Here is a 26233-nt window from a genome sequence, read left to right on the forward strand (position 1 = left end):
AAGCATACCAACACATGCACATGCAAAAGTCACGCATAAATCTAGCACCCTAACATAATAAACCGTGGGTCGACATTGGTGCATTTGACCCGCTAAACATGGTGAGGAAGACTCACCTCAGACTGCTGAATCTCACACATATGGAAGTTGGTCTAAAATGGTCAGGAAGTGGGTTTAAGATGCTTAAATAGGGCACAAACCCTAAAAAATAGGGTTTGTCCCAAGCCAGCGTAACCCCACGTACGCCCAGCGTATGTGGGCGATGCCTGCGATCAAGGTCTAGCTAGTACGCTAAGTGTAATCATAGAGTACACCCCACGTACCAGCCAAATGACCAATAATGCAAATATTTGATTAGAAAGGGTTAAAAGGAAACTTATAAGGTCCGAATGTTACAATTATTATTTTCATAAAATATGAATTTCCAATTAATTGCAAGAGTTATAAATATTTATCAAAATCCAATTCTTATTAATATTCAATCTGTGTATACTTGCTTTTGGTGTGACCCAATATGATCATATGTTATTGGTAATATCATTTTAAAATGATTCTTGAGCAAATAGATCCTTCGAATACACTAACACTATGTGAATAGGAGATGGTGTAGACATGCAACATAGTTATCTTATAAAGAAAATAATTAGAATAATATTTATAGTTTATCTATGGAATTCTATCTGGAAGAATGTCTTGATCAGATATAGTATGATCAAATTTGATCAACTTTCCCATGATGACTCAATCTCTGCTTATGATGTTGATATTTATCGTCGAAAACTTGTATAGTCAAAGTGAATTTATATGATCAAAGTTGTTGTTTCTATTAGTATTATATGTTTATCGGAAGTTGTTTGTAATGTCCAGTATGCCTAAATATGATTACGACATAATGCATCCTTGTTATTTAAATCGTGGATAACATGTCATCAATCGATCATAAAATATATGATTATGACTAAATGTGTAACAAAAAAATATTCCTTCATGAGTGCAGAATCTTTGATCCCTTATAAGTAACATCATCTTATGGAAAATTATTTGTTATCATTGTTTAGATCATTATCTTAGGAACATGAAATGTGTTCTTCATTTTTTATGAGATAATTCCACCATTATAATTTCTTAGTTTAGTTTACGAAATATACTATACAAAACATTTCCACAAAACTTATGTTTATATATTTTTTAGACAATGTTTTTTAAAATTTTTTGATTGTATTAGAAAAAATTTATTTTGTGTCTAAACAAATGGTATTAGATAGGATTTTGTATTTATGTTCAAAAGATCCTACTCAACATGCTTTTTTCCTTATTATGGCCTAATATTGATATCATTTACTCTCTCATTTAATTTTTTTTAATATGTAATACCCAACAAATTCATCATCATCATCATAGTTAAAAAAATCTCTTTATTATAGAAATCACTTTTCTTAGTAGAGAAATCTTCATAATTGGTCATAAACATATATAATTTAGAATGAAGACATCAATGTTCTTTAATGTATGACAAAGAAATCACTCTGCCCTGTACTTTCCGACTTGTTAGGTGTTGACATTTGCATATATAAGAACACATATCATCGAACATTATCGATGAAAATTCTCCATGTGGTCCAACATCAATGAAACGTGTTGATATTGTAGAGGTTGCAACTCCTTTTCATTTTACGGCCTTTTAGGACACATCTTTTGAAAACAAAAATATTAAAGAATATGGTTGTAAAGCTTATTACTTATGAACCATCATTAATTTTATAGATGGTAGAAACATATATTTTACAACCGTAACGAATCTCGCAGTTTAGTATGAAATTTGAAATTTATGGCAACAAAATGAACTTCAAAGTTTGAGTAATTCAAAAAATTTGGCATTTTGAATACTTTTTAAAAAAAAAAGTAATTGACTAGTAATAATACATTTTCTAATGAACCAAATTTCATATATAACGATCATTTTCTCTTTCTTTCTTATCTAATCCTTGTATCATTTTAAGAGATTATAAAAAATGATCATTTAATGAATACTCTTTAAATTCTAGGAAAATGACTCAACGGCCCTATTATGTATTTCGATTTTACATTTTCAGTTCGTAAAGTTTTTTCTTGCTTTTTAAGGGAACAAACTGTGTTGAGACTTGTTCATTTGATCCCTTAACCTAATACAACTCGTTAATTGTTTACTTGCCTAGTCAACTTGATGATGTGTATTTTTTTAATAAAAAAATTAAAGAAAAATCTAAATAACCATAGGTGACACATCAAAAGGGATGAAGCGATTTTTTTTTCAACGCAACCGTAAGCCACCGGGACATCCCTTTTCTCCGATGTCACCCTATTCTCCGGTAGAGCCCCTTTCTTCGGTGACACATACAAGCGACGTCTCCAACTCCAAAATCTTTCTCCAATACATTCTTTATAACCCCTCTCCCTTTCTCTATAATCGATTGAATAGTACCAGTACCTATTCAAAGGGATTTTAGGTTTTCTAGTGTTCGACAACCAAGTATCATCACAACCACCTCTTAATACGACTACAAAACCGACGCTACTATCATTTACATCCTCCAACACCGCCTAAACCCCTAAATCCATTATCATTGTTGAATGTTCTCATTGGTGATTTTCACCGATGCACTTTGCCTCCACCCTCCCTCTCCAGGAGACCTGAAAATGTAGCAAAAGTGAGAAATAAAACAAATGTATGCTTTCGTTTGAGAATTCAATGTGTGTCACTAAAAATCCCTGTAAAATATGTATTTTTCTGAATGTCTTTGACCATCAAGTCATCTAGATTTATACGAGGTCGGTACTTTTTAATGATTCTAATTCAATGGTTATTCAATCATAAACCCTCCCCTCTTAAAACCATAGTGAGTGTGTATGTGTTTGCGTGTGTGTGTTTTTGTGTGTGAAATTGAGAAGAGATGTATTGTTCTTTGGGTACGCTTCCTAGAGTTGTAGATCTTGGACTGTATATGCAATATGCATAAAGAAATAGATATGTAGGAATATTGAAGGATCGATTTTGGTGTATGATGGTACCTACTTGTTTCGTCTCTTTGTTGGTACCACTCCTATGAAAAATCTCAAGCTCAACAACATCCATAGACATCGTTTTTGTGTATCACCCTCTTCTTTGTCTTCCTAAATACTCTGAATAGCTTCATTACCAGTGTCTATGGTGATTCCGACTACAATATAGAAGCCTTTTTCGAGGAAATGTGTGATTATTCTTCGATTGCAAGGGTTTGTGAGAGATGGAAGAAGACTGTTACAGGTGGTAGAAGGTGTGAATCGGTTCATGGGTTTGGAGGAGAAACGAGAGATGGGTATGGTCAAAACTCAAATAGGTGGGGGTTTTTCAAAGTTAACGTCTATGTGGCAAAGAGGGGTAACCGGGTTACCCATTCATTTTGTCCAAAGTGACATAATCGACCCGACAAAAACCACTTTGTTCCCTTTAAGGACACGAAAAAAAAACTTTAGGGACTTTATGGGCAAAGTCGTAATACATAGTGGTCGTTGGGTCATTTTTCCTAAAATTCCCTACACGACCAAGTTCAAAAGAGTTTTCTACCCTAAAAATAACACGGTTGAGAGGCATAAAAAAACAGTTTCTAAAAGCATCTTCAATAGTTAACATTTTTTTGTCATATTACATTTCCACTAACTTTTATTGATAATAATAACTATTGTTATAAACCGACTAATAATTATTTTTTTATTAAAATTAACTAGTTTATCTTTATCTTTCTCATATCATATCATACATACTTATAAAGCTAGCATTTTTTCTTGAATCTCATGCATTTGAAACCCCCTATTCTTTTTTCCTTTCACCACATTCATTTAAAACTTCCATGACCTTTCAAATTTCTTTATCATAATAATTATAATTTGGTAATTAGGTTAAATAAATATTAAATCTAAAGTGTAATCATATATAAACTAAATTTCAATATTAAAATAATATCTTTAATTCTACTTATAAAATTATGTTTTTTAACTTTTAACATATTATACTTAATTTATTAGTTTTAATATATTGTTGGATGTAAATCATTATCATTTTAAAGGTATAATTTTTGAACAATTTGTATAAAATACTTAAATTATTAATTAAAATATAACATTATAGGTTCAACTTAAATATAAATTTTATTTAACTTAAACAACCCAAAGATTATTTTATAAATAGTTAAAAGTGATAAATTGCAGTGTCTTTCTAATAATGATTGTAAGTTGGTTAATAAGGTTAAATAAATATCAAACCTAAAGTGTAATTATAAATTGATTAAATTTCAATTTTAAAATAATATATTTACTTCTATTTATAAGGTTATGTCTTTAAATTTTAACATGTTATACTTAATTTATTAGATTTAAAATGTTGTTGCATGTAAACCATTATCAGTTTAAAGCTACAACTTTTGAGCAGTTTGGACAAAATATTTAAATTGTTAATTTAAATATAACATTACAGTGTCAACTTAAATATAAATTTCAGTTCCACTAAAAAAACCAAATAATATTTTGTAAATAGTTAAAAGTGATAAATTATAGTGATAAATGCAAAAACTAAATTGTAATATCCGTTTACTAAAATATTTCCTAAATGTATTTATATAATCGTTAAAAAATTTCAAATAAGTAACTTAAAATAACTTATAATAACAATAGTTAAAAATAATTGTATATAAATGATTATATTGTTATCTTTAAAATCAAAAAATAATGTTTGATGTTTTAAATAATTATAATGATAGAAATTAAAATATTAAGCAAATAAATTTTAAAAAATTAGTTAAAAATAACAACTATAAATAATATTAAACCATATATAATATTTAATTTTATTGATGTGTAACTCGCGCGTAGAAGTCATTCAAACGATTGAGACTATAATGTTATAATAGATGTATATATTATCATATAATTCAAAGTAATCAATATATTATATCAAATTTAACAACAACATTAGTGTTATATTTAATATATATATATATATATATATATATATATATATATATATATATATATTTGTAAAGACTTCAACTATATAGGTGTTTCTGCGCATTACAATGTCAACTCAAATATAAATTTCAGTTCCATTTAAAAAACTAAAGAATATTTTATAAATAGTTAAAAGTGATAAATTGTAGTGATAAAAGCAAAAACTAAATTGTAATCTTAATTTAACTAAAATATTTCTTAAATATATTTTTATAATCGTTAAAAGTTTCCAAATAAGTAGTTTAAAATAACTTACAATAACAATAGTTAAAAACAACTCTATATAAATTATTATATTGTTAGCTTTAAAATAAAAAACAATGTTTGATGTTTTAAATAATTATAATGATAGAAATTAAAACATTAAGCAAATAAATTTTAAAAAAAATTAATTAACAATAAAAACAACTATAAATAACATCAAATCATATATTATATTTAATTTTATTCATGTGTAACTTGCGGGTAAAAATCATTCAAACGATTGAGATTATGAAGTTATAATAAATGTATATATTATCATATAATTCAAAATAATCAATATATTATATCAATTTAGTATATACAAATTATTATATCAAATTTAACAACATCGTTATTGTTATATTTAAAAACCATATATTTGTAAAGACTTCAACTATATAGGTATTTCTGCGCAACGCACAGGCATTCGCCTAGTGTAATATAAACTAGTGATTTTTCAATTTCTAAGTTTACATCATATTTTTTAAAATTGATTTTAATATTTTAGTAAATAAAAACTGATTAAATTACACGTTACGTAATAAGTTTTAATTTATATATGTATATCTAATAAATAGATTATGTAATAAAATAAATTATTTTGTTTTTTTTAAACGTCAAATAATTATATATTTTCTCCTCTCTTTGAATTGAACCCAAAACCCCTATGTAATAAAATAATTAATATCTAAATATAACTACGGTGTAAATTAATTGTTCCGAAGTATAAAGATCAAAATAGACAAAACCATAAAAATGTTAAAATGTTAAGAGATTACTGAGTTTTCAGAAAAAAAAAAATTTGTTGTCTATAATAATAGTAAAACTGTAAAAAGCTTTTTAAAAGCTTCCCAAAAAAACTTTTATAAAAACTACTATCATTTTTAATGTTATAGTATTAAAATTTCGATCCGTAAAAGCCGGTAGGCAAGTCCGATTGAGAAAAAAAATCCACGGGTAAACCTCCGACCCGGTCCGGGAAAAGAAACCTAACGCGGTCCAAATGTGCAGCTCTGGCATCCCCCAAATCCCAGGTAGGCTCAGCTGTGATCATCATCACGGCATGCACTTGCAGGTAGGTATATCTTAATCCTTTCATTCTTCTTCTGCTATAAATACTTCTGTGGGTTTTTGCGTGTCGTCTTCTGAGAATAGTGTAAAGTACTAAAGTCGGGGATTTGAATTATTTAATATTGTTTATGAATACTTCAAAATGTTGTTTTAATATGGTGAAAACAGTGTTAATTCTATCTGAATTTTTAGTTTTGATATACATTCTTGCTCATAATTGTGGTGATAGCATATGCAGGATCTTCATTTGATTACATTCACCTCTTTTTTTTTTTCTTCGTTTGCGTGCTGTAAATATGTGTTCCTGTTCGATAATTTGTGATGATGCACAACATCTATCACCTATTTGGAAATCATTCGGCCCAGCGTGTATTGAATCTGGATTGCTTATGCCCTTCAAGCTTATCATATAAGAAGAAACACTCTCTCTGCACACATGATAATACTGTTCAATTTGGAAATCTCCTAAAACGTTTTAATATATATTAGCTCTGCATAATTTTCAGGTTTACTAATTTTATCAATGGTGTAATGTAGTTTTAGTTATAATCATAAGTTCATAGCTATAGTTGTCTGACAAAAATGAGAATATCTAAACCAACACCTGATAGTTTGTGTGATATTGAGCTTGTGTTCATTTGTTTACTCTCTGCTGATAACATTTCTTTTTTTTCTTGATCCGGGATTGCAGACCTTTCTCCAATTTTGATTGATTGCACAGCACAGGGCATCATATATTTGTAGTTGATAAGTTTTGATAATATATAATATGGAGTTTACAATCATTTTGTAGATTCAGATGAGAAGAAAATTTGTAATTTGTAATGGGTGATGCTATTGTTGGTAGCCAGTTGGGATTTGAGGAGGAGAGCTCCTGTAATTGGAACCAAATACAACAGATTCCACTGAGCTGTGGCCTAGATGTAGATGTAGATGTCATGTCACCCTTTATTTGCTATTTGTTATTCCATTCATGTGAGATTGATACCAAAAAAAAACATCATTTCTCCTGTAAGATGGGTCGTTATTTTTGAAGTCATATGTAGTCACTGAAAGTTGTGTAATTGTTCATTGTTGGTTGGCATAATGGCATTGCAGATTCCTGATTAAGTCTCCATAATGATCGTGGGCACTTGTGATGTCTCTTTATCCTGTGAGCATAAGTTTAAGCCATTAAGTTTCTTTTTTGGTATTGGTTATTGCTTCTTCTTATTTCAATATTTTGATATTGTCAGGAAAGTCGTATGATGTTGTCAGCCTTGCAGCAGTAGAACCAAAAGTCATGGTTTTTTTTATCAGATTCAAGCAATTGGTATTATGCATGCATTCATAACCCAGATTTCACATGTTTAAGGCTTGAAGCATAGGATAGGAGTAATATTGTTTCATTTTTGGGGTAGCAAAGCAATGTACTTTATGTGACACTTGACAGTTGGTAAGAATATGGTTATCTGGAGCCTAGTGAAGTCCCGAAAGATAATATTAAGAATGTACGAAAGGTCAACTGCAGCATCTTTGACTAATTCTGGTCAACATTTTTCAACACCTGCAAAGGTATACTGGTGAATCGGATCATCATCATCCTCCTCAAGAGAAGAAACCAAAAAAAGAGAAAGAAACGTGTGGCTTGAGACATGTTATTTCTCACCTTTTGTTTATTTCTTTTAACACTTTTGTTACCCCAAATTTTTTGAATATTAAATTCATATATTTAGTCAGTATAAGATATAGTGGTGAATGTGTAAAGAGTAAAAGTAAGTACTCTGATAACAATTTAAAGACTATACGTAAAGGGAGGTTTTCAGATAAGTTATAAAATAAGAGGCTGTAACCAAACTAGTAAAACAGAAAATGGAAGATAATAAGTAGTACATTAATCTAATGTAAAAACACAAGTTGCTCATCTCGATGCCAATTTTGCCAATGCACTTTATTTTACACATTATAGCAACCTACTTATATAGCATTACATACTATTATTTCTTTAATGAGAATAGCAATGTACTTTATTTGTTACCCCAGAGTAGCAACATACTAATTATAATTTTTGCCTGTAATAGCAATGCAATGTACGTTCATTTTGATACCATTATGGAAGATGTACTTTATTTGTTTACATGGGTAAATAAATGTAAATAGTTTGCTATTCTGGGCAAGCGGTTGTAAGTACATTGCTATTAATGTATGTGTAAAGACTTGTAAGTGCAGAAGCAGATCACTGCTATTGTGCATTACTATTAATGTATGTTTGACAATAATACCTTTTGTGTAATTCATTTTTGTCAGAAGCCTTTTTTTCTTTTTTATTTTACTTGTACTGATTGTATGTGATTTTTGTTGCAGCATTGGGTTACATAATTAATTTTCAGGTGTTCAAAATAAATAAAGTATAAACAATGAAATAAAGGACACTCGATGGTTACTTTGAATATGTGTAGTTTGCAGAAAATGAACTTGCATGCCTACAACAATAGCTGCGTCTGGTAGTTAAGTTACCTTGCTTTAATTTGAAAAATAAAATACAAAAAAATCTGCCTGCCGTATTATTATTTGTTCAACTGTTGATGTGGTTAATTATATTTTATCGGTGTATATTTATATTTTTTATTATCAAGACAAGAGGTCGATGGGTGCTTTAAAAACATCAAACTACATAAACGAGTTGGTTTCATAGCCATCCAAATGTACAATCTCGCACCTTGTTTTTCTCAGTTTTTCTGTTTCAAATTCGTTTTTTCTCTTTCCTTTACGTGAGGTGATTAATTTTTTTCTGACTTTAGTCAAACCCACAAATATTTTTTCATTAACTTTATTAAATAAAAATATACACATCACAAACCTTTTCACGTACATATCTAATTTCAAGAGTAAATGATTAGCCATGTATAAGAAATGTTTTATAAAGCTCCCTCATTTAATCTTTTTACGTTTAGGCATACATCATATCTTAATAGTAGATATTTCAAAACAAATATTACGTGACATTGATTTTTGAAGAAGAAATATATTACAAACTGAGATGAGACGAGATACTTGGAACTTGAAATTAGCGTTCACATAAACTATTAGCGTATGTAATTATTATTAAAATAAAACATGATGGAAATATTATAAAAGTGCTAGAACGAATTTTTTTTTTAATTACTAAAAGTAAAGTAACCATTAAAAAATAATATTTGATGATATATTGAAATATTATTGAATGAAGTGGGTTAAAATCAGATAACAAGATCTTACTTGTTTTATGTTTTGGAAAACAGATGGGTCTTGCATGTGTTGCTCCTTGTCCCAAGTAGGCACAAAAGAAGATGGAACAGAATATGTAATTTGGTCTGGTTTTCGATTTTTTGGTCCGAATTCAGTTCCAGAACCGAGCTCACCCCTAGAAGGGGTGGGGAGTATTTGTACCAAACATGATTAAGAATGGGCAAAATTTAAACCTTGTTTTATGACTGACAATACCAGACACAAGTTAACAATAAATTACCAAAACTACAGTGGAGGAGTGCGACTAAAATTTGATGTTAGAATAATTAAAAAAACAAATCAGTTTGGAATTTGGAACCACATTCACAATCCATTTATCTGCCCATTTCCATTTATATGTCAAGTCTTATAACACGTGTACATATATTGGTGGGTGAGGGGGGTGGATGCTTGCGTTGATGTGTGTGTGTGTGTATATATAATCAAAAGTCTTATGCACACACAGACAAACATGTGTGTACAAATATACTTGTGTCTATGTATATATGTACATGTATACATATGTATATAAAGACATGTATACATCTACATACATATAGATACATCTGGGAATGTATGTGTATGTGTGAAATAATAAGCAAAGCAACTGCAAAATATAACAGTGCAGAATGGTCCTCCACCAGTACTCAGAATAAACACCAAAAAAATCGACTTTATGATAGAAAGTAACAACAAATGAATCTAATGAACAAAAGTAATGGAATGGGTCAATTCAAAACACGTAAAAAACAAAATAATTAAAATTGATAAACTGATAATAAAATGTTATCTTTATAAAAGATTCTAAAACCAAATAAAAAGTTACATATACAAAATTTTCATGTAGTTTAAAATATATACTATATGTATTTCAAAAAATCAATTTATCCCTTTGAAATAATTGTTTGCAAAAATGAAAACTTAAATAGAATTAAATACCATAAAATAGAATTATAATAAGAAAAACATTATTTGTTACTTTTGGAAAAAACACAAAATTTTGATTCAACTGAAGTCTGAAGCTTTGACAAATTTCATAAGCATCATTGTTATTGAAGATTACATAAATAGAAAAATATATCATTATATTCCCTCAAGGAATTAAAAATAAATAAATAAAAATAGAGCTTGCCCGTGGAATGAAAATTAGCCCACAAGAAAGAATCAAATTTCACGAGGAATACTCCCATCCCATTCCTACATAAATAGAAAATAACACTACATTGTATATTATTTTTATATAGATATACAACTTACTATTTACATAACTAAACCATAAAAAGCAAAAAAAAAAAAAATCAATGTAAAAAATTAGTCACATTTTAGGGGGGAAAAAATCTTGAACTTCATGAAAAAATGCCTCATTAAAAAAACAAAAAATAAGTGTTGAATTATAACTTTCACTCCATTCCATGATGGGATGAAACCTTGCCTAAGGAATGAAAGAAAAATAACAAAATGGAAGGAATCAGGAACTTATTTCATCTTAGTGGAATGAGCCATTCCATTCCTGCCATACCAAAGACTAGCTAATTAAACAAAAAAAAAAAGATGGCTTGTCTTTGATTACAAAACAAAGCATCATAATCCTTGTGCACAGGTGAAATGACCCATGTATGAACATATCAATCACTAAGAGACAAAAAGATTTCAAATACACATAGGGGGCTAATGTTATTAACAAGTAAGAAAGGAGTTAAAAAGCAGAAGCAGTATAAGAATAGTGAATTTGTATTTGAGCTGAGCTGAGATGGCAAGGGATTGTAGTAATATAACTCACTCTCTCATTTAGTTCTAAAGATAAATGACTTATATAGTAGTGAGTGAGTAGTAGTAGTAAGTAGAGTATATCTTCTTCTAGTTTACATTAGTTGAATGAAGTAGTAGTAATGTAATGTAGTAGTATGAAATGAGTGATGCGGGCTTACACTCGTTCGGGAAGCATTTGTCAAGAGAAAACACTAGAAGAATATACAATCTGCAATGCCCTTCTTTCACAAATCACAACTCTCTCCCATCAAACAGAAAAAAGGCAACCCATATCTTCCAATCTTTATGAGTCATGTCATGACAACTGGACACACAATGCAACCAAAAAAACTTTTAAATTATTCCAAGTACCATTGGAAGAACACCATTAATTATTACAAGGAGCTTACATTACATGTACGATGTATCCATGTCCTAGCTGCACCTATATCTTAAGGTGGCCTCCAAGAGTTGAGTGATGATATGTCAGGCCGACATGGCATCATCATCGAACCACTATGGCCTGAATGGAGTTAATATTAATATTATTCACAAGTCAAGATCCACCAGCCATCATCCACAAGATAAAGAATAAATATAAAATATGAATGCTTGCTTGCTTAAATCACCTGGAATTGGAGCTCCACCTGGAACCGTGGATTGAAAACCAACATTATTTGCTGGGCCTGGGCCTGGGGGTCTCTCCATAGGTGCTCGAAAATACCCTGACACACAACAAACCAATTACTCAAAAATAACAACTTAAACTTTCAACTACCCCTAACATCTACCACAAATGTACAATAGTTGCCTAATTTAAATGGATAATAAATAGGACTGCTTTACTCATGTATGTTCATCAGAGAAACTGTTACTTTCAAGCCAAAAACTCGCAGGATCAGAGGCCCAAGTGTGAGTGTGACCACTGAGATATGATAAAAGAATGGAAACAAATATTGACTACACTAAATCAATCATATGTATTTTTCCCTTAACAGAACATATGATACTGAGACTACTTTTTAAATCATTTTGGTCCTCCTTGTCCTTCATACTTCATTTATCTGATAAAGTATCAGGGGATTTTAAGTCTAGTTGATTTTTCGGAGTAATGTGCTTTTAGATACAGAAAATTCGTTTATAACCTCATTCTGATGTGAATTAGCATTTCGTTTCATTAAGTGATTTCAGAGGTCTCAAGTGGAATGAACTTCTACTTTTGTAAATTGCAACTGCATTGACACGGTATAAAGCAAAAAAAAATGTGCAGCCCATCTACTTGAAGATAAAACCCATAACTTTTATCACTCTTGCTAGTAGTTCATACAAAAACAGAAGAAGCATCTATAACAGAGCTTTTTCACCACTGATCAATAAAAACAGAAAAGGAACATAGCAACAATGATTTTCTGATTGGTCAATACTCAAGTTTCACAAGAACCATCAAACAATCCCTTTATAGCATGCATTCTTTCTTTCTCAGACATCCACTAATTCAAGTAGATCAAGTCTGAGTAGAAGTTAACAATTCGAACAATATTTTTCTAAGATTATTGAATTGAGTAGCAAGGCTGGGGATGGATACTCATATTAAAACATGAAGGGTTTTTCGCACTTCTGATGGTAAGACAAAAGACACTTGAATTGCAGATAAGAGGAAACGTAGCTGTAAAATTTTATTTATTTGATCATCAAGAATAACAGGCCACAAGTGAGATGTGTATCCTATAGAGATCTTTATCTCAGCAACAAATGCTCCAAAACCATAAGTTGCCTTGGAATCAATAGAGTATCAGGTACTAAGAAATCATGTTGATAGTTATTAGGATGATCATTAGCAGGTTTGGCAGTAATTTGATTATTTCTCAGATATCCCCTCGAATTCTCTCTGAGGATTTGAAATTACAAATAATCACGCAACCAAGAAACAACAAAATTAATGAAAGGGTTTTTTGACCAATCTCGCTTTAAAAACTCTTTACCAAGTAAGGAATCACTTTCCAGAAGGACATTTTCCTTATGCAAATTGATAGAATTGGTTCATCCCTGCTCAACTGACTAGGAGATGCATCGGATTTATACTTCTAAAATCAGGCATACCCTTCTATATGCATATTGATGTTAGGTGTAAAACTCTAGAATCCCCCATTGTAATGGTAAGCTTATTTATTATGTCTGTTGTTTTGATCATCCTGACCTCTTCTTCAAAATGGTAGCTGTTATCTCTGACTTTCATTTTTCTTATCCAATCCATTACCCTTCACTATATTGGTATAAGATCCAGATTAGAACCTTATAGAAAATGCCTGCTCTGTACTCTTCTCACCAATTATTACCTTCGTTATAAGATTCTACATCAAACTCCGTAATAATACAAATAGTATATAAATTTATAAGTAAAGGAAAAAAAAAGTTTTCTCAGAGAAAAGCATACAAGATAAAATGATAAATCAAAGTGATTAAAAGCACTATGCTAGTCAGAGGGCACACACGCCTAGTGCCTGGTTTATCATACAAACAAAACCACAACACCAAGGTGCAGACTTTTAAGTCCTGCAATTAGGATTCCTATTATGTACTTCTCAGTGTCCTACTTCTCCTCTAATTATAAGCTAAATACCTAAGTGGTCATTCTAAGCCTTCTCATATGCAATAGTGACTGATCAACTTACATATCAAGTCATTTCCTTCTACGCAGATAACTGCTTTTTAACTGAAGTACCAGGGAACACACATTCAAATTGTATATGCATTACAGCGACAGACACCTAACTCCATGTGTGATAAAATCAACAATTACATACAGAAGTAAATGTCAAGGAGCTGGCTTCCCAGCTACACTTGTTCGGTAATCATGGTTTTCTTTCATGTGGACTAAGCTGACAAATAAGATGCCAACAGAAATGCACCATCATCCCCTATGAGATGTTTAATTTTTGTCTCACATTGACAGTTGTATAACACCACCTCACAAATTGCAATACTCATGTGTACGCACCAAGAAACTATATAATACCAGTAATGTTGGCCTTTGCCTAAGCCCTAAACACTATTGCAGTTACAAAGCTATAAAGTAAGTATCCTAGGTCTCTTAGCATCCCCATAGATCACTAAAGTTCAACAGAAAATTCAATGATCCTATAAGCTTATCTGTTATAGTCCTCATTAGCAAGACCATAGCAGCTATTACTCATTTATTATAGAAACAGCTCATTCAAAGAAAAGAGTATTGGTTGGTGGTAGCTCTTATATTCTTGAGGGCTTCAGTGGCCAGTAGTATATTTCTTCTTGCAAGTTAGCAGAATAAAACTTTATGCGACTACACTAATCGCTGTCATCTACTCTTCTCTTTCTTTTTGTATCCTTTTTGATTTCCATCAATCATTATGATATTCACATGTCATCAAAGCTCAAGATTCATAAGGTCATATGTACCAAGTCTCCCAGCCTGTAGTTATTGCACCCAGTATGTGGCAAGTATAATTTGCACCCTTCAGAATTTTGCAGGGGTCTCCAAGTGCAATTGTAAGAGGATAGTAGAGTAGGGACAGCAGTCAAGCTTTGACATCAGAATGTTCTTCACCATAAAATTCGAGGATCATCCTACATTGCTGTTGTAATTTACCTTTTCTATCATTACCTATGGATTTGATCCAAAAAATATTCTTTTATGCGCCACAAACTTAACTATCAAAATTCTTTCAATAGCAGCCAGGTTCTACCAATTAACTCATAGAGTCATAGATTTAGATTCTAATTATAGAACATTGATACATCACTCACTTAAGTCATCCAACTCTGCCTTATGTTACCCACTACGATCCATTCACCATTTCAAAAACTACGAAGATACATATTCAGATATCATGGGTATTTCTTAATACTATATCAGAGGCATACATGCTCTAGAAAAATGTGTACATCTAGTCACCATTACTCACCTCGTTGCATACAGAAGACCCATAATACAATGAGGGCAGTATATACTGAAAGCACATCCAAAACATAAAGCACATTTCTGAACATCAACTAAAGCACAGCAAGGGTAAACCTCATTTATGCACTAGCTACACAAAGATGTTAAAAAGTAAAGTTACATACCTTCTTGAGCAAAAGGAGGACCCGAGGATAGTGAAATCCTCCAAGTACCACGCTGATTATCAGTGCTGAACTCGTTTGAAGGCGGTCTCCATTGTTCATCAGCACCATATCTCCTCGGGGCATCAGGAGGTTTTGTTAATCCATATAGAGGTGGGTATGGATGCTGCAGCATTCCAGGCTTGGGATATTGAAATTGACCAGCAGCATTCTGAGGCAACATGGGAGGTTGAAACGCTCTTGGAGGCAAAGGTACATTAGCGGTCTGCAGCTGTTGGTTTGATTGAGAAGCCTGAGGATTTGTATATGTTTCATGTACATACTCTACACGTGAACTGGAGGCTACAGCTGGCACAAAGGGAAACATTTCGCCTCGGACAGCAGCATCAACATGAGCTCCAAGACGGGCCCCAAACGATGGCTGAGGAAATGGCGCTTGTGGTGGGGGAAGAGGATATGTTTGTGAAGGGGGTGGTGGTGGAGGAGGCGGGGGTGGGGGTGGTGATGGAGGCGAAGGGGAGGATGGAGGCGGTGGCACCATGGGTGACAGAGGTGGTGGTGGCGAAGAAGGCAAGGGAGGAGTGGGAGGGGGAGAATCAGGAGGTAGAGGTGGGGAGCCCTCACGAAAAGGGGACACCTCATTGGAATTATTTGAGGCTGCATCCATTGTCCTGTCTGAGCCACCTTCTTCCTGTTGAACAGTTTCCTTGTAACCACCACCTGTGATGAATTTATCATCTTTTGGATGTCCAGATACATCTTCCATTTCAAGTTCGCCATCCACATCCTCCAAGATACAGTGGCGTCTGTCATTTGGGGTTACTGAACATGTTTCAAGTTCTCCTGTGCCCGGGCTTACCACTGGTGTTGATTTATCAGTGCTTTCTTTATGTGAAAAGTTTAGAATATCATCGTCATCTTCCTCTTCAAAGACATTAGTCGACAGAAAACCGGGCAATTGAAACGTCGCATTGCTGAAAAAGTCAGAAAATTTATATAAACTTCTTGAAATGCTTCAATTCTTGAAGATAAAGTTAAAAGAATTCTTTCACACCTCCCATATTCATCAACAAGCATGCCCTCCATCTCTCTGATTGGATCATCCACAGCCCGTTCAGATCGAGATGGACGCTTGGAGAAGAACCCAGAAGAAGCATCATCATTTGAAGCTCCAATGTCCTCTATGTAGCTTCGAAGTAAAGTATCAGGTAAAATTTTCCTCTCAAGCCACAATTTTAGAACCTATAAAATAAACATCAACTCAATGTCTGTTGAGAAAAAAAAATCATGACCCAATTTGTAGAAATCTGCAAGAAAGAAACAAACAATCACCTTTAGGCATTGACGACGATTCTCGCGAGCACTGGCACCTGGTGGAGCTGCGGCTCCTAAAAGACGTGGCAATGCTGCTTGAACAGTAGGAATATAAGAGGCTCCAGCAATGCCTGAAGCAACATCACAAGTAAAGAGCACAAAATCAGATAAAAACAGAAACATACGAGAGGACGCTCTTCTTGTGATCTCTTATATACCTTTCTGTGAATGTGAGCACTGAGTAATGGAATCCACCAAAAAGAAGAGATCCACTCTTCGATGAAAGCTGGATTCATTTTCCAACTTGCGAGTAAGAAGTTCCACAACCTCATTGGCAATGCCATGTTTTGCACAGTCAATTGCATGGCGTGTTGCACGGCCAATGCTTTCTTTTGTTCTTGATAGTGTTTCTATCATTCCTTCAAAAGCATCACGAGCAACAGCTGCCTCAGTTCCACCACTAAGAGACCCCTGATGTCCTGAACTTGTCCTTGTCTCCTCAAGCTCTGCAGAATCCGGCTGATCATCTAGTTGAGCCACAACTCCAGGACCTGGTGGGATGGGCTGAACACCAGAAACAGAACCAGGACTCCTCACAATTGCTTCAGTGGTTGCAACATGTGTATAATTAAGACCATCGTGTCCATGGTTTTGTGATTGAGCTTGTTTTCTTTTTGCCTGGGCAACTGCAATCAGATGCTTCATGGACTTACTTGATTCTGCACTTCTTGAATCACCAAATTCCAACCTGTGTTACGAAGAGGAGCAATAACATTTAGCACCAAGAAAAGATGTGTAAAACAATAATAATAATAATAATAACAGAGTCACATTCATTATTTCTAGCACACCTTTCGCTAGATAGCAAGTTGCTATCGTTAGGTTTCCTTAAAACAGCTGCAGAATCAGTCACCCGTGAAGTTGATTTTCGGTTAGATTTCTGCTTCTCACCGGAAACAGCAGGCCTACTTCTCTCATTTACTGCATTATTCTGAGAACGATCAGAAATCCCACTTGAAGCCTTTAAAGGACCTGCTTGAACTTTCTTGTTTTGAGGAACGTTTCCAGAAACCTTGCCTAAGGACTTGTTTGCTTTAAGAGATTCTACCATAGGCGATTTCATAGGAGAGGCCAAGGACTTGCTTCTTTTAAGAGATTCTACCATAGGCGACTTGACAGGAGAGACCACGGACTTGCTTGTTTTAAGAGATTCTACCATGGGCGACTTGACTGGAGAGACCAAGGACTTGGTTGCTTTTAGAGATTCTACCATAGGCGACTTGACAGGAGAGACCAAAACCTTTAGAGCCTCTTCAGATGATTTCTTTTCAGATTCTACTTTCTCAGGAGTATGACGGAACTGCCCCTCAACTACTCCTGTATTATGTTGCAGAGAAGTAGGTGACGAAGGCTTTAAGTTTTTGACAATAGGAGGATCTTGAATAGCTTGAGTCACTGCAGCAACTTCATCAACAGGTACTGGAACATGTGAGACTCCATCGACTCCTTTAGTTGACCTTCCATGCACAGGCGTCTTTGGCTCATCTTCATCATCATCAAAGATGCGCACAGCTCTCCTCTTCAAGGAAACTTGAGTTGAAACAGGTTTAGCAGCATCAGAACTTTCCCCCTTTCTAGGTGTAGAGTTTTCAGCACCAGACATGGACTCCACCACCTGCTTACGGCGTTTTGTAGGTGGTAGAACATCTTCATCACCATCAACTCCATTTGTCTGCCCCTTGGATGCCAACCGGTTTTTCATTTTCAAACTAGGTGTTGACTTTTTGACTTCTTCATTGCCTCCTTTGCCAGAAAGGTCGTTTTTCCTGTATGTTTGAGACTTCTTTGGGGTTTCATCCGTGCACTTGGACCTTTTTGTAGGATGCAAAACTCCATTATTAACAAGATTATCTTTCCCTCCCCCAGGATCAGGCTTGATTTTCCTTCCAGTAATAAGTTCAGTATTGTTTCGCTCTGTAGGGTCTCCTTCAACATCCTTTGATATATTATTAGCCACCCCAAGATTTGTTTTGACTTTAAATACTTTTTTTGTTTTTTTAATATTATCACCAAATTCTGGGTTTTCTTCATTCTTGATCCCATGCGAGGAAATTCTCCGTATTGAGTTCTCAGTGACAGTGGATTCAAGATGACTGGTCTGAACAGAGGAACTGACACCTGCTGGACTATGCATTTTGTTTATTCCATCATCATCATTATCATCTTTTTTCTTTGGAGCTCTTTCAATCCTATTTGACTTCTGCCCATTTGTTTCTACCTTCAGTCCAGATGTTGGATTTTTATTATGACCGGATGTGGATGTACTCTCCTTCTTGGGTGAAGTTACCTCATCATTGCAAAGTTCAATTCTTTTTTTGGTGGAAACAGCAGATGGAGAACAATCATTAACATTAGGTGAGACACTAGGCTTCACATCCTCATATTCCATTTCCCTGTTTATATGAGAGCACCGTTCTAATCCAGGGCCATGATTTACAGTATCATTAAAAGATGTTTCGCCACTGGGTCCATCACCAGTCATTCCATCATCTACCATCTCTGTAGAATTGGTATCAGGCTGAAAACTCTGTCCATCATTATCTTCTTTTATGGAATCTGAACTCTTATTCTGTGAATCTTCAAATATGCTACAAATTTCCTTCACAGCTTGGGAAAAGTATTTGACTGTTTTTCCTTTACATCTATCCAGTAATTTGTTTTTTGACTCGCTGGTAAATGGTTGAATATCGATTGGAGCTACAAAAGCTCTGCAATAGAGAAACATCTGGATAAATATTACACTTTTAAGGGTAATAATTGCAAACAGATCAAAGTAACAATAGCTTACATTTCTTCGGTACCAAAGAACTGTACAAAATATTTCTTCGGATCAGGAGCTCGTTTCCAATCTTCAGGTCTGCTGATCTGCATAAAGAAGGGGACACAAGCAAACAAAAGACCTTAAGAAGCCTGCTAACAGAAGTTTATCTATACACCATGTGGCAACTGACACAATGATGTAAGCTGCACAACATGAAGCATAAACCCACAAATGTACATTAATCTTCTCAGAATTTCATTTCAAGAATTGATAACTTAACCAATGTTGGTGCAATATTAGAGTCCTCAAGATATTAGACCCTCGAGGGAACATGGCACAAGACTCGCGTCAAAACACATCCAAGAGGCATCTTTAGACAATTTTCCATAATAACATCACCCAAGCAGAACGTTTAAATGGGTACTTCAATTCAAGTGGCTTCTAGGATGAGAATGAGTACTAGTCTAGTTCAGCAGATGTGGTTGATACACCAATAAGCCAAGTTAAACTGGAAAACGAAATAAAGATCCTAAATCAAAATTGCGTTCATATTATGACCAATCCAATCGTTACATACTTACATCAGTTAGAAGCTAGAAAACTAAAGCGGCCTAAGTTGAATTAGGGATATTGACGCGATCGACAAAAAGCAGTTAACTGAACGACAACGGCTTAGCTAACCACCAAAATAAAATCCAGAAGTATACCACCCTCCACAGCCTACGAGATATTAGAAGAGTAATTCAAGTGGTAAATTAACAAGTCTCAATAAGAGATTAAATTCAACATAACAAATTAATAGAGAAGCGATCACATCTTAACTAAGGGAGAGACGTAAAAGTTCCGTTCTTCAAACAAAACTAAAACAAGAGCAGCAATACATGAAATTGAATCGAATTATAGCCAATGCATCATGTTTAATCATCATTGTTAATCTAACCTTGGCAGGCCATGCAGGAAAACCCTTGACCTTAGCGAGAACAAGATCGCCCAAATTTAACTGACTCTTTGTTTTGGCTCCTTTTGCTCCTCCACGTTTCCGCCCAGGAGCCATAGGGCGTCCTTCGCTTAAAAAGCCCTAACAGAGAAGAGAGAAACAAAGACGCACAACGTTTTTCGAATGACTGATCGGAAACCTAACTAATCGGTATAAAAACCAAAACCCTGGTTGCGGCGGGGTGAGCGGAGGCTCATCAAGGGAGGAAGTAAGGGGATCGGAGACGGAGACACCGGTGAAAACTATGAAGGGAGGACAAAACGGCTGTTGCCTGTGTCTCGGAAGATTCCGTAGCCGGAAGGACAGGGGATTTTGTTGAGGCGGTGGATGAAAGAGAGCGAGTTGGGGTGGGGGTGGGGGTGGGGTGATAAAAGAGTATTTTGTGAAGTAAATACCTGTATGTATGCACTCATAAATATTACAATGCTAATACATCATATAGGATCTTACATCAAATGAAATATTGGTTAAAATCATAACATTGAAGAAAAAAAATCAATGATCCAGATTTCATAAGCCCTTGGATATATCATTATTATTATTATTATTTACATTATGTGTGTATATGTATGTAAATCTTATTTCCTACCTGAGTTATTCTGAGTGTATATGTTCTTGGGCAATATTCCATAGCTAGTATCGTGAAAATCATATGATTCAGAACTTACCATGGAAAATGTGTAACGTTTTTTATATTCATCAGTCATGACCCGAAAAACATGTTTATTTCTATAATAAAGCAAGTTGATGAATTAAGATATACCTTTTTCGATTATTATACGTGGACGGTGGCAATTATTTTGTGTTTTTTCACATTCTTTATGGTATAGCAAGCAAATGAACTATATGACTTTCCATTATTATATGTGAATGGTAGCAATTATTTTGTGTTCTTTCATGTTATCGTCATGTTTGATATGTTATTTGTATGTTTTTGTTTATTTGTATCTATCTATTATCGTGGTTATGTGCATGGGTAATTCAGTTTATTAGTTTTCGATAACTTCACTCTCAAAATATTAATGGCGACGAGAGAGGTAAGTGAGAAACATATTAAAACCGAACATCATTATGAATCAAAGATACCTCCTTAAACCAATATTAGAGTGGGTAAACTTAATCTTAATTCGACGACAATGTATTTTTATTAACATGTGAGGACACATGTGGTATTTATGATTTTACATATAGTAAATAATACCAAATAATAAATTTAAACTTTTAAATTTATAATATTGTCTTTCTAATTTAATTTTCTTATTAAATAAAGTTCAAGATAATATTCAAATTTTAATTTGGTTTAAATAATATTTAAATTTTAATCTAATTTAGATAACATTCAAATTTAAAATTCTAACTAAACAATATTCAAATTAATTATCAGATTTAAATATCCAAATTTATCCAGTTAAAATAATATTTTAAAATAGAGGTTTATCCCCAAATTTTCAAAATAAGTCAAAATCCTAAAACCTGAAAATTCGGGGAGGTGCGTCACGCCCTACGGAAAGCGTGACACGTCTGTCAATTAATAGGTTTTTTGTCTTTAGTTTTTACAAAGTTTTGTGCTCATAATTAATATTTATACTCTGGTACCATTGTTGCAGATTAATAGCATCAAGTACACAACTCATAGCTAACGGAAAATCAAAAGTTGATATATCTAAATAGAGTTGTTCACTATTTAGATAAAACCAAATTGTCTAATTAGACAATTTTGATTGGAGTATTTGGTCCAGATATTTGGATTTTTTGATTGGTTTTCAACAAAACCGAATTATTATTTTGGATTTCGGATTGGTTTTCAACAAAACCGAATAGTAAAAAAAAAACGAACAACAATTTATTATTTATTTTTAATATATCTATAATTATTTATTAAATTCATAATTTATTTTTCAAATAAGTTCAAAAAGTTCACCTAATAAAAAATATTAATATGCATTTTCTCTCAAAAAAATTTCATATATTAAATGTTAAACTGTAATATACATTCTTAGTAGTTGTTTATAAATTTCAAATCACTACTAAATAATTTGTTTTTGTTTTTTCTGTAAAACGGGATACTATTATAATTATATGTCGTTTTAAAATATTCTAATTTTTGAAAACCGAATTATAAAAATCGATCCAACTGAATTGTAATTGGATCGGATCGGATTTTGTAACACCCTGTTTCAAATCATTTCCTAATGTATGGTCGTGACCCGAAGACCGGTTATCATAAGGCTTAGGACCTTTGATAAAAAGAGGTTTAGGCCCACTTGGGTGTGGATAAGGTAGGATATATGATTTGGGAATTTGGTTTGTGATTTGGATCCCAATGGTATAACCGTAAAGTGGCAGTCGGGCTTTTTATGAATTTTAGATTTTTGTTCGGAAAGTTTTAAGGCGAGGATGAGTTGATAGAAGTGTATAGCTTCTCATTACCTTTCCGGAGATATAAGGATCGTCGAAAACATACTTAGAACGAAGAAGTTATGGCATTTAGAAGTTTAGTGGTTCAATGGTTAAATCTAGTACGCGAGGCGTACATAAGTGTACGTTAGGCGTACTAGTGTTGAGCCTAGTACGTTGGGCGTACACTGGAGTACGCGGGTGGTACTAGGCAGATTGGTCGCGGATGCTTAAGGGAGTACGCAAGGCGTACTCCAGTCATACCCAAACCATAATTTAGGGTATTGGACCCTATTTAAGCTCCTTAACTCACCACCAAACCCTATTATATTCAACCTCCATCCCCTTAAACCCTAGAAATGAAACGCTAGCCTCCATTGGTGTGGTTCTTGAGTTTTTGGTGGTATTTCATGCATTTTGGTGCTCATAGAAGAAGGAACTTTTTGGAGAAGTGTAGGATTGCTTGGAGCTTGTGGATCCAGGCTTAGTGCATCTTGATCTACCTTCTCAAGCATGTGAGGATTTCCGAATCAGGGGACCGAGCATTTGTCTGAGATATTCAGCCGCTTCAGGTGAGTTTTCATCACTGTACTTATAGGTCGAAGGCACCAAGACTGGCCTATTGGATTGATATCCTGATATACACAAATTTTCTAAGTATGGAATAAATCTGCATGATTATATGTTAGGTGTCAATATGCTAGACTGGTAGATCTATAGGAGTGCTTATGTTTTTGTCTGAATGTTTATCTGTATATGTTTGTTATCTATTACATGTCAACATATTGTGTGGGGTTGAGGTTGTACTGCTCTGTGTTGTAGCCAACAAACCCCGGAGCATTCCAGATATGAGTTGAGAGTGGGGTAGGGCATGTCAGACTCATACTGAGGGCTCAGTAGCATTCCAGATACGAGTTGAGGACCAGTTGGTATTCCAGATTCATACTGAGGCTGAACATTTATATTCCAGTCTGATGACTGATTGGGTCAGGGAGCAAGCCAGACATAAGTTGTGGGCCTCGAGGGCAAGCCAAACTTATGTTGTGGGCTTAGGAGCAAGCCATAAATGAGTTGTGGGCTCGATAGGCAAGCCAAACTCATACTATGGGCTTAGGGGTAATCCAGTCTTTTAGTTGTGGACCCAGTACATGTTGTTATTGTATATGTTATATGTTTGTGTGTTGGTACTTTGGAGGAACTCACTAAGCTTCGTGCTTACATTTTTAGTTTATGGTTTCAGGTTCTTTAGAGGAATGTAGCGAGGCGAAGGCGTAACCATACACGTCCTTGGTTTTACTACTGATTGGATCTTGGGAGACTCCGATTTTAGATCATGTTTTGGAAACAATGGTCTTGTAAACACTTTTGTTAGTAAATGGGCTATTTTGAAAAGTTTAAATTGGTTATGATTTTCGAGGCGTTACAGATTTTAATTTAGTTTGAACTATTCGGATATGTATTTTGAAAACCAAAATCAATTTGGATTTACTTAATTGGACCGGATCGAACCAATCCATCCAAACGAACACCCTTATACCTAAGTGCACATGCAACCTGGAATCTATGTTTTACTATTATAGCAACGTACTTTGAAAAACAACAAAAATAAAGATTACTAACCTCATATTCACTTCCTTGTGATCTCGTACGTGACAACTTGTTGCAAGATAAAGGATCCAAAAGAGAACCATTAAAATGGAACCAGACTCACACACCAAATAACAAAAGAAAGAACCCATAAATTAGGGTTTATTCGAAAATCACCAACCCTCGGAGAGAAGATGTGATTTTTGGATTTGGATAGTTTGAGAGACAGAGGTTGGACAAATTTAAGAGATGGAATAATTGGCTCTAGGGTTTATCCTTATCTAATTCAAACCAACCTTATCCATATCCAAGGGATCTAGAAATCGTCCACCTTTATGCATCTAGAGGCTTCTAGAATGTTCCAATTAATCCTTATGATTACTTAATATTCAAGCCCTTTTACTTAATTACCAAAATAGTTTTTAATTAATTTATTAATTCCTTAATAAATTAAGATATTATTAATCTCAAATTTCTTATGTTATTTGGGTCATGAGGTCAGCCTAAAATGACCATGTTGTTATTATAAATATCACCTAAACAATTAATGACACTGGACACCATTTCCAGCAATGATGTCATTATGAACCAACTCCAATTTGTCATTATGAATCAACTTCAGTTATGTAGCCTTTAGTGATGTTCTCCTAGCCTTTATCACTTTATTTGGAAAACATATCAACATTCATGTGTATTGAAAATTGGAATTGTTCCTTTTGAAGCCAATATATTCATTTACTTTGCACTCATTTGATTAAGTGTCTTAATGGATTCATATGCATACTTAAGAGTCACATTTGCTATGTCTATATATACTAAAACCATATGTAAGGTACCATGTTTTATGTAACACCCCAAAGTTTGGAAAGCCAAGAAAAGAAAGAAAACCTCAAGTTTAGGGGAGACTCGGCGAGTCCAAGGAGGGACTCGGCGAGTCCGAGCGGGAACCGGGTGAGGTGTTAGCGACCGACTCGGCGAGTCGGCCAAGGAGACTCGACGAGTTGGGTCTGAATGAGGAAAACCCTAAATCCGGGACTTGGAGCCTATTTAAGCGTCTCATTCTTTTTCCTAGGGTTCCTTTAGTGCCTCTTTACCCCCAGAACATCAACCCTAGCCGCCATATCCGTTTTTGAGCTAGATCTTGCATCAAAGAGAGAGCTATAAGCTTGGAGAAGGAAGAAAAGCCTTGGAAGAGCAAGAAGGGGCTGTAGATCCGAAATTGAGAAGACATGTAAGATCAATTGGAGGTAATAAGCTGTTGATTGGACTCCCTTTGCATCTAGATCTATTCTTATGTGTGAGTTTTGGTCATTATTGGTATGATTTGTAACCAATTCGAGTTGGAGGTTCAGATCTGAGGTTGCTACCTCAGATCCATGTTGGTTTTGGTCTTGAATCCCCTAAAGTATCAGCCCTTGGTATGTTGAGGAAGCATGTTTGCCATAAACCCTAGTTTAGTGTGTTTTGAGCGTAGATCTCTCAATCTACACGTAAAGTTTGCCACTTTACGTGGGGAATAGGCCCTAGAAGTATGGATCTATGAGTTGGAAGTTCTGTTTGGCTCGAAAAGCCACTGCATGGATTGAAGACTGGATAGACTCGGCGAGTCCTTCGAGTGGACTCGGCGAGTAGCTTGAAGATGAGGAGGAACTCGACGAGTAAGATGAACAACTCGACGAGTTGGTTGAAGA

At 34.0% G+C, this 26233-nt stretch overlaps 1 protein-coding gene and 1 long non-coding RNA gene across 7 annotated transcripts; one reads left to right on the forward strand and one right to left on the reverse strand.

Moving 5' to 3' along the window:
- The first annotated feature begins 6191 nt into the window (after positions 1-6191).
- LOC145092192 (uncharacterized) lies at positions 6192-8236 on the forward strand. 3 transcript variants are annotated; one of them, XR_013702447.1, is made up of 3 exons: positions 6192-6337; positions 7025-7486; positions 7569-8236. It is a non-coding gene; the product is annotated as an uncharacterized LOC145092192 (long non-coding RNA). The 3 variants fall into 3 exon arrangements; XR_013702449.1 differs by having other exon boundaries at positions 6194-6341; positions 7127-7486; XR_013702448.1 differs by having other exon boundaries at positions 6198-6337; positions 7127-7486.
- On the reverse strand, positions 6903-20928 carry HUA2 (Tudor/PWWP/MBT domain-containing protein). Of its 4 annotated transcripts, none has more exons than XR_013702445.1 (11): positions 20502-20928; positions 19589-19665; positions 17592-19508; positions 16959-17488; positions 16759-16871; positions 16481-16668; positions 15430-16400; positions 11958-12053; positions 11739-11851; positions 11508-11653; positions 6903-7484 (listed from the first exon to the last, which is right to left on the reverse strand). XR_013702445.1 is itself a non-coding variant. In XM_079030111.1 (10 exons), exons 1-9 carry the CDS (start codon positions 20613-20615, stop codon positions 11781-11783), a joined length of 4077 nt encoding a protein of 1358 aa, XP_078886237.1. In that variant the 5' UTR covers positions 20616-20928; the 3' UTR covers positions 11293-11653; positions 11744-11780. The 4 variants fall into 4 exon arrangements, 2 of the variants coding, with proteins under 2 accessions (XP_078886237.1, XP_078886235.1); XR_013702446.1 differs by lacking the exon at positions 6903-7484 and adding an exon at positions 10531-10776; XM_079030111.1 differs by lacking the exon at positions 6903-7484 and having other exon boundaries at positions 11293-11653; positions 11744-11851.
- Between the last annotated feature and the right edge of the window lie 5305 nt (positions 20929-26233).

The sequence above is a fragment of the Lactuca serriola genome, chromosome 3 (assembly GCF_051521515.1).
Source record: "Lactuca serriola cultivar US96UC23 chromosome 3, Lser_US96UC23_V15, whole genome shotgun sequence".
NCBI classification, from domain to species: domain Eukaryota; kingdom Viridiplantae; phylum Streptophyta; class Magnoliopsida; order Asterales; family Asteraceae; genus Lactuca; species Lactuca serriola.

Coding starts and splice junctions, on each gene's coding strand:
- HUA2 (XM_079030111.1), bottom strand. CDS start 20,615: ATGGCTCCTGGGCGGAAACGTGGAGGAGCAAAAGGAGCCAAAACAAAG. Junction 19,509..19,588: donor TTCTTTGGTACCGAAGAAAT/GTAAGCTATTGT, acceptor TCTCTATTGCAG/AGCTTTTGTAGCTCCAATCG. Junction 17,489..17,591: donor AACTTGCTATCTAGCGAAAG/GTGTGCTAGAAA, acceptor TTCGTAACACAG/GTTGGAATTTGGTGATTCAA.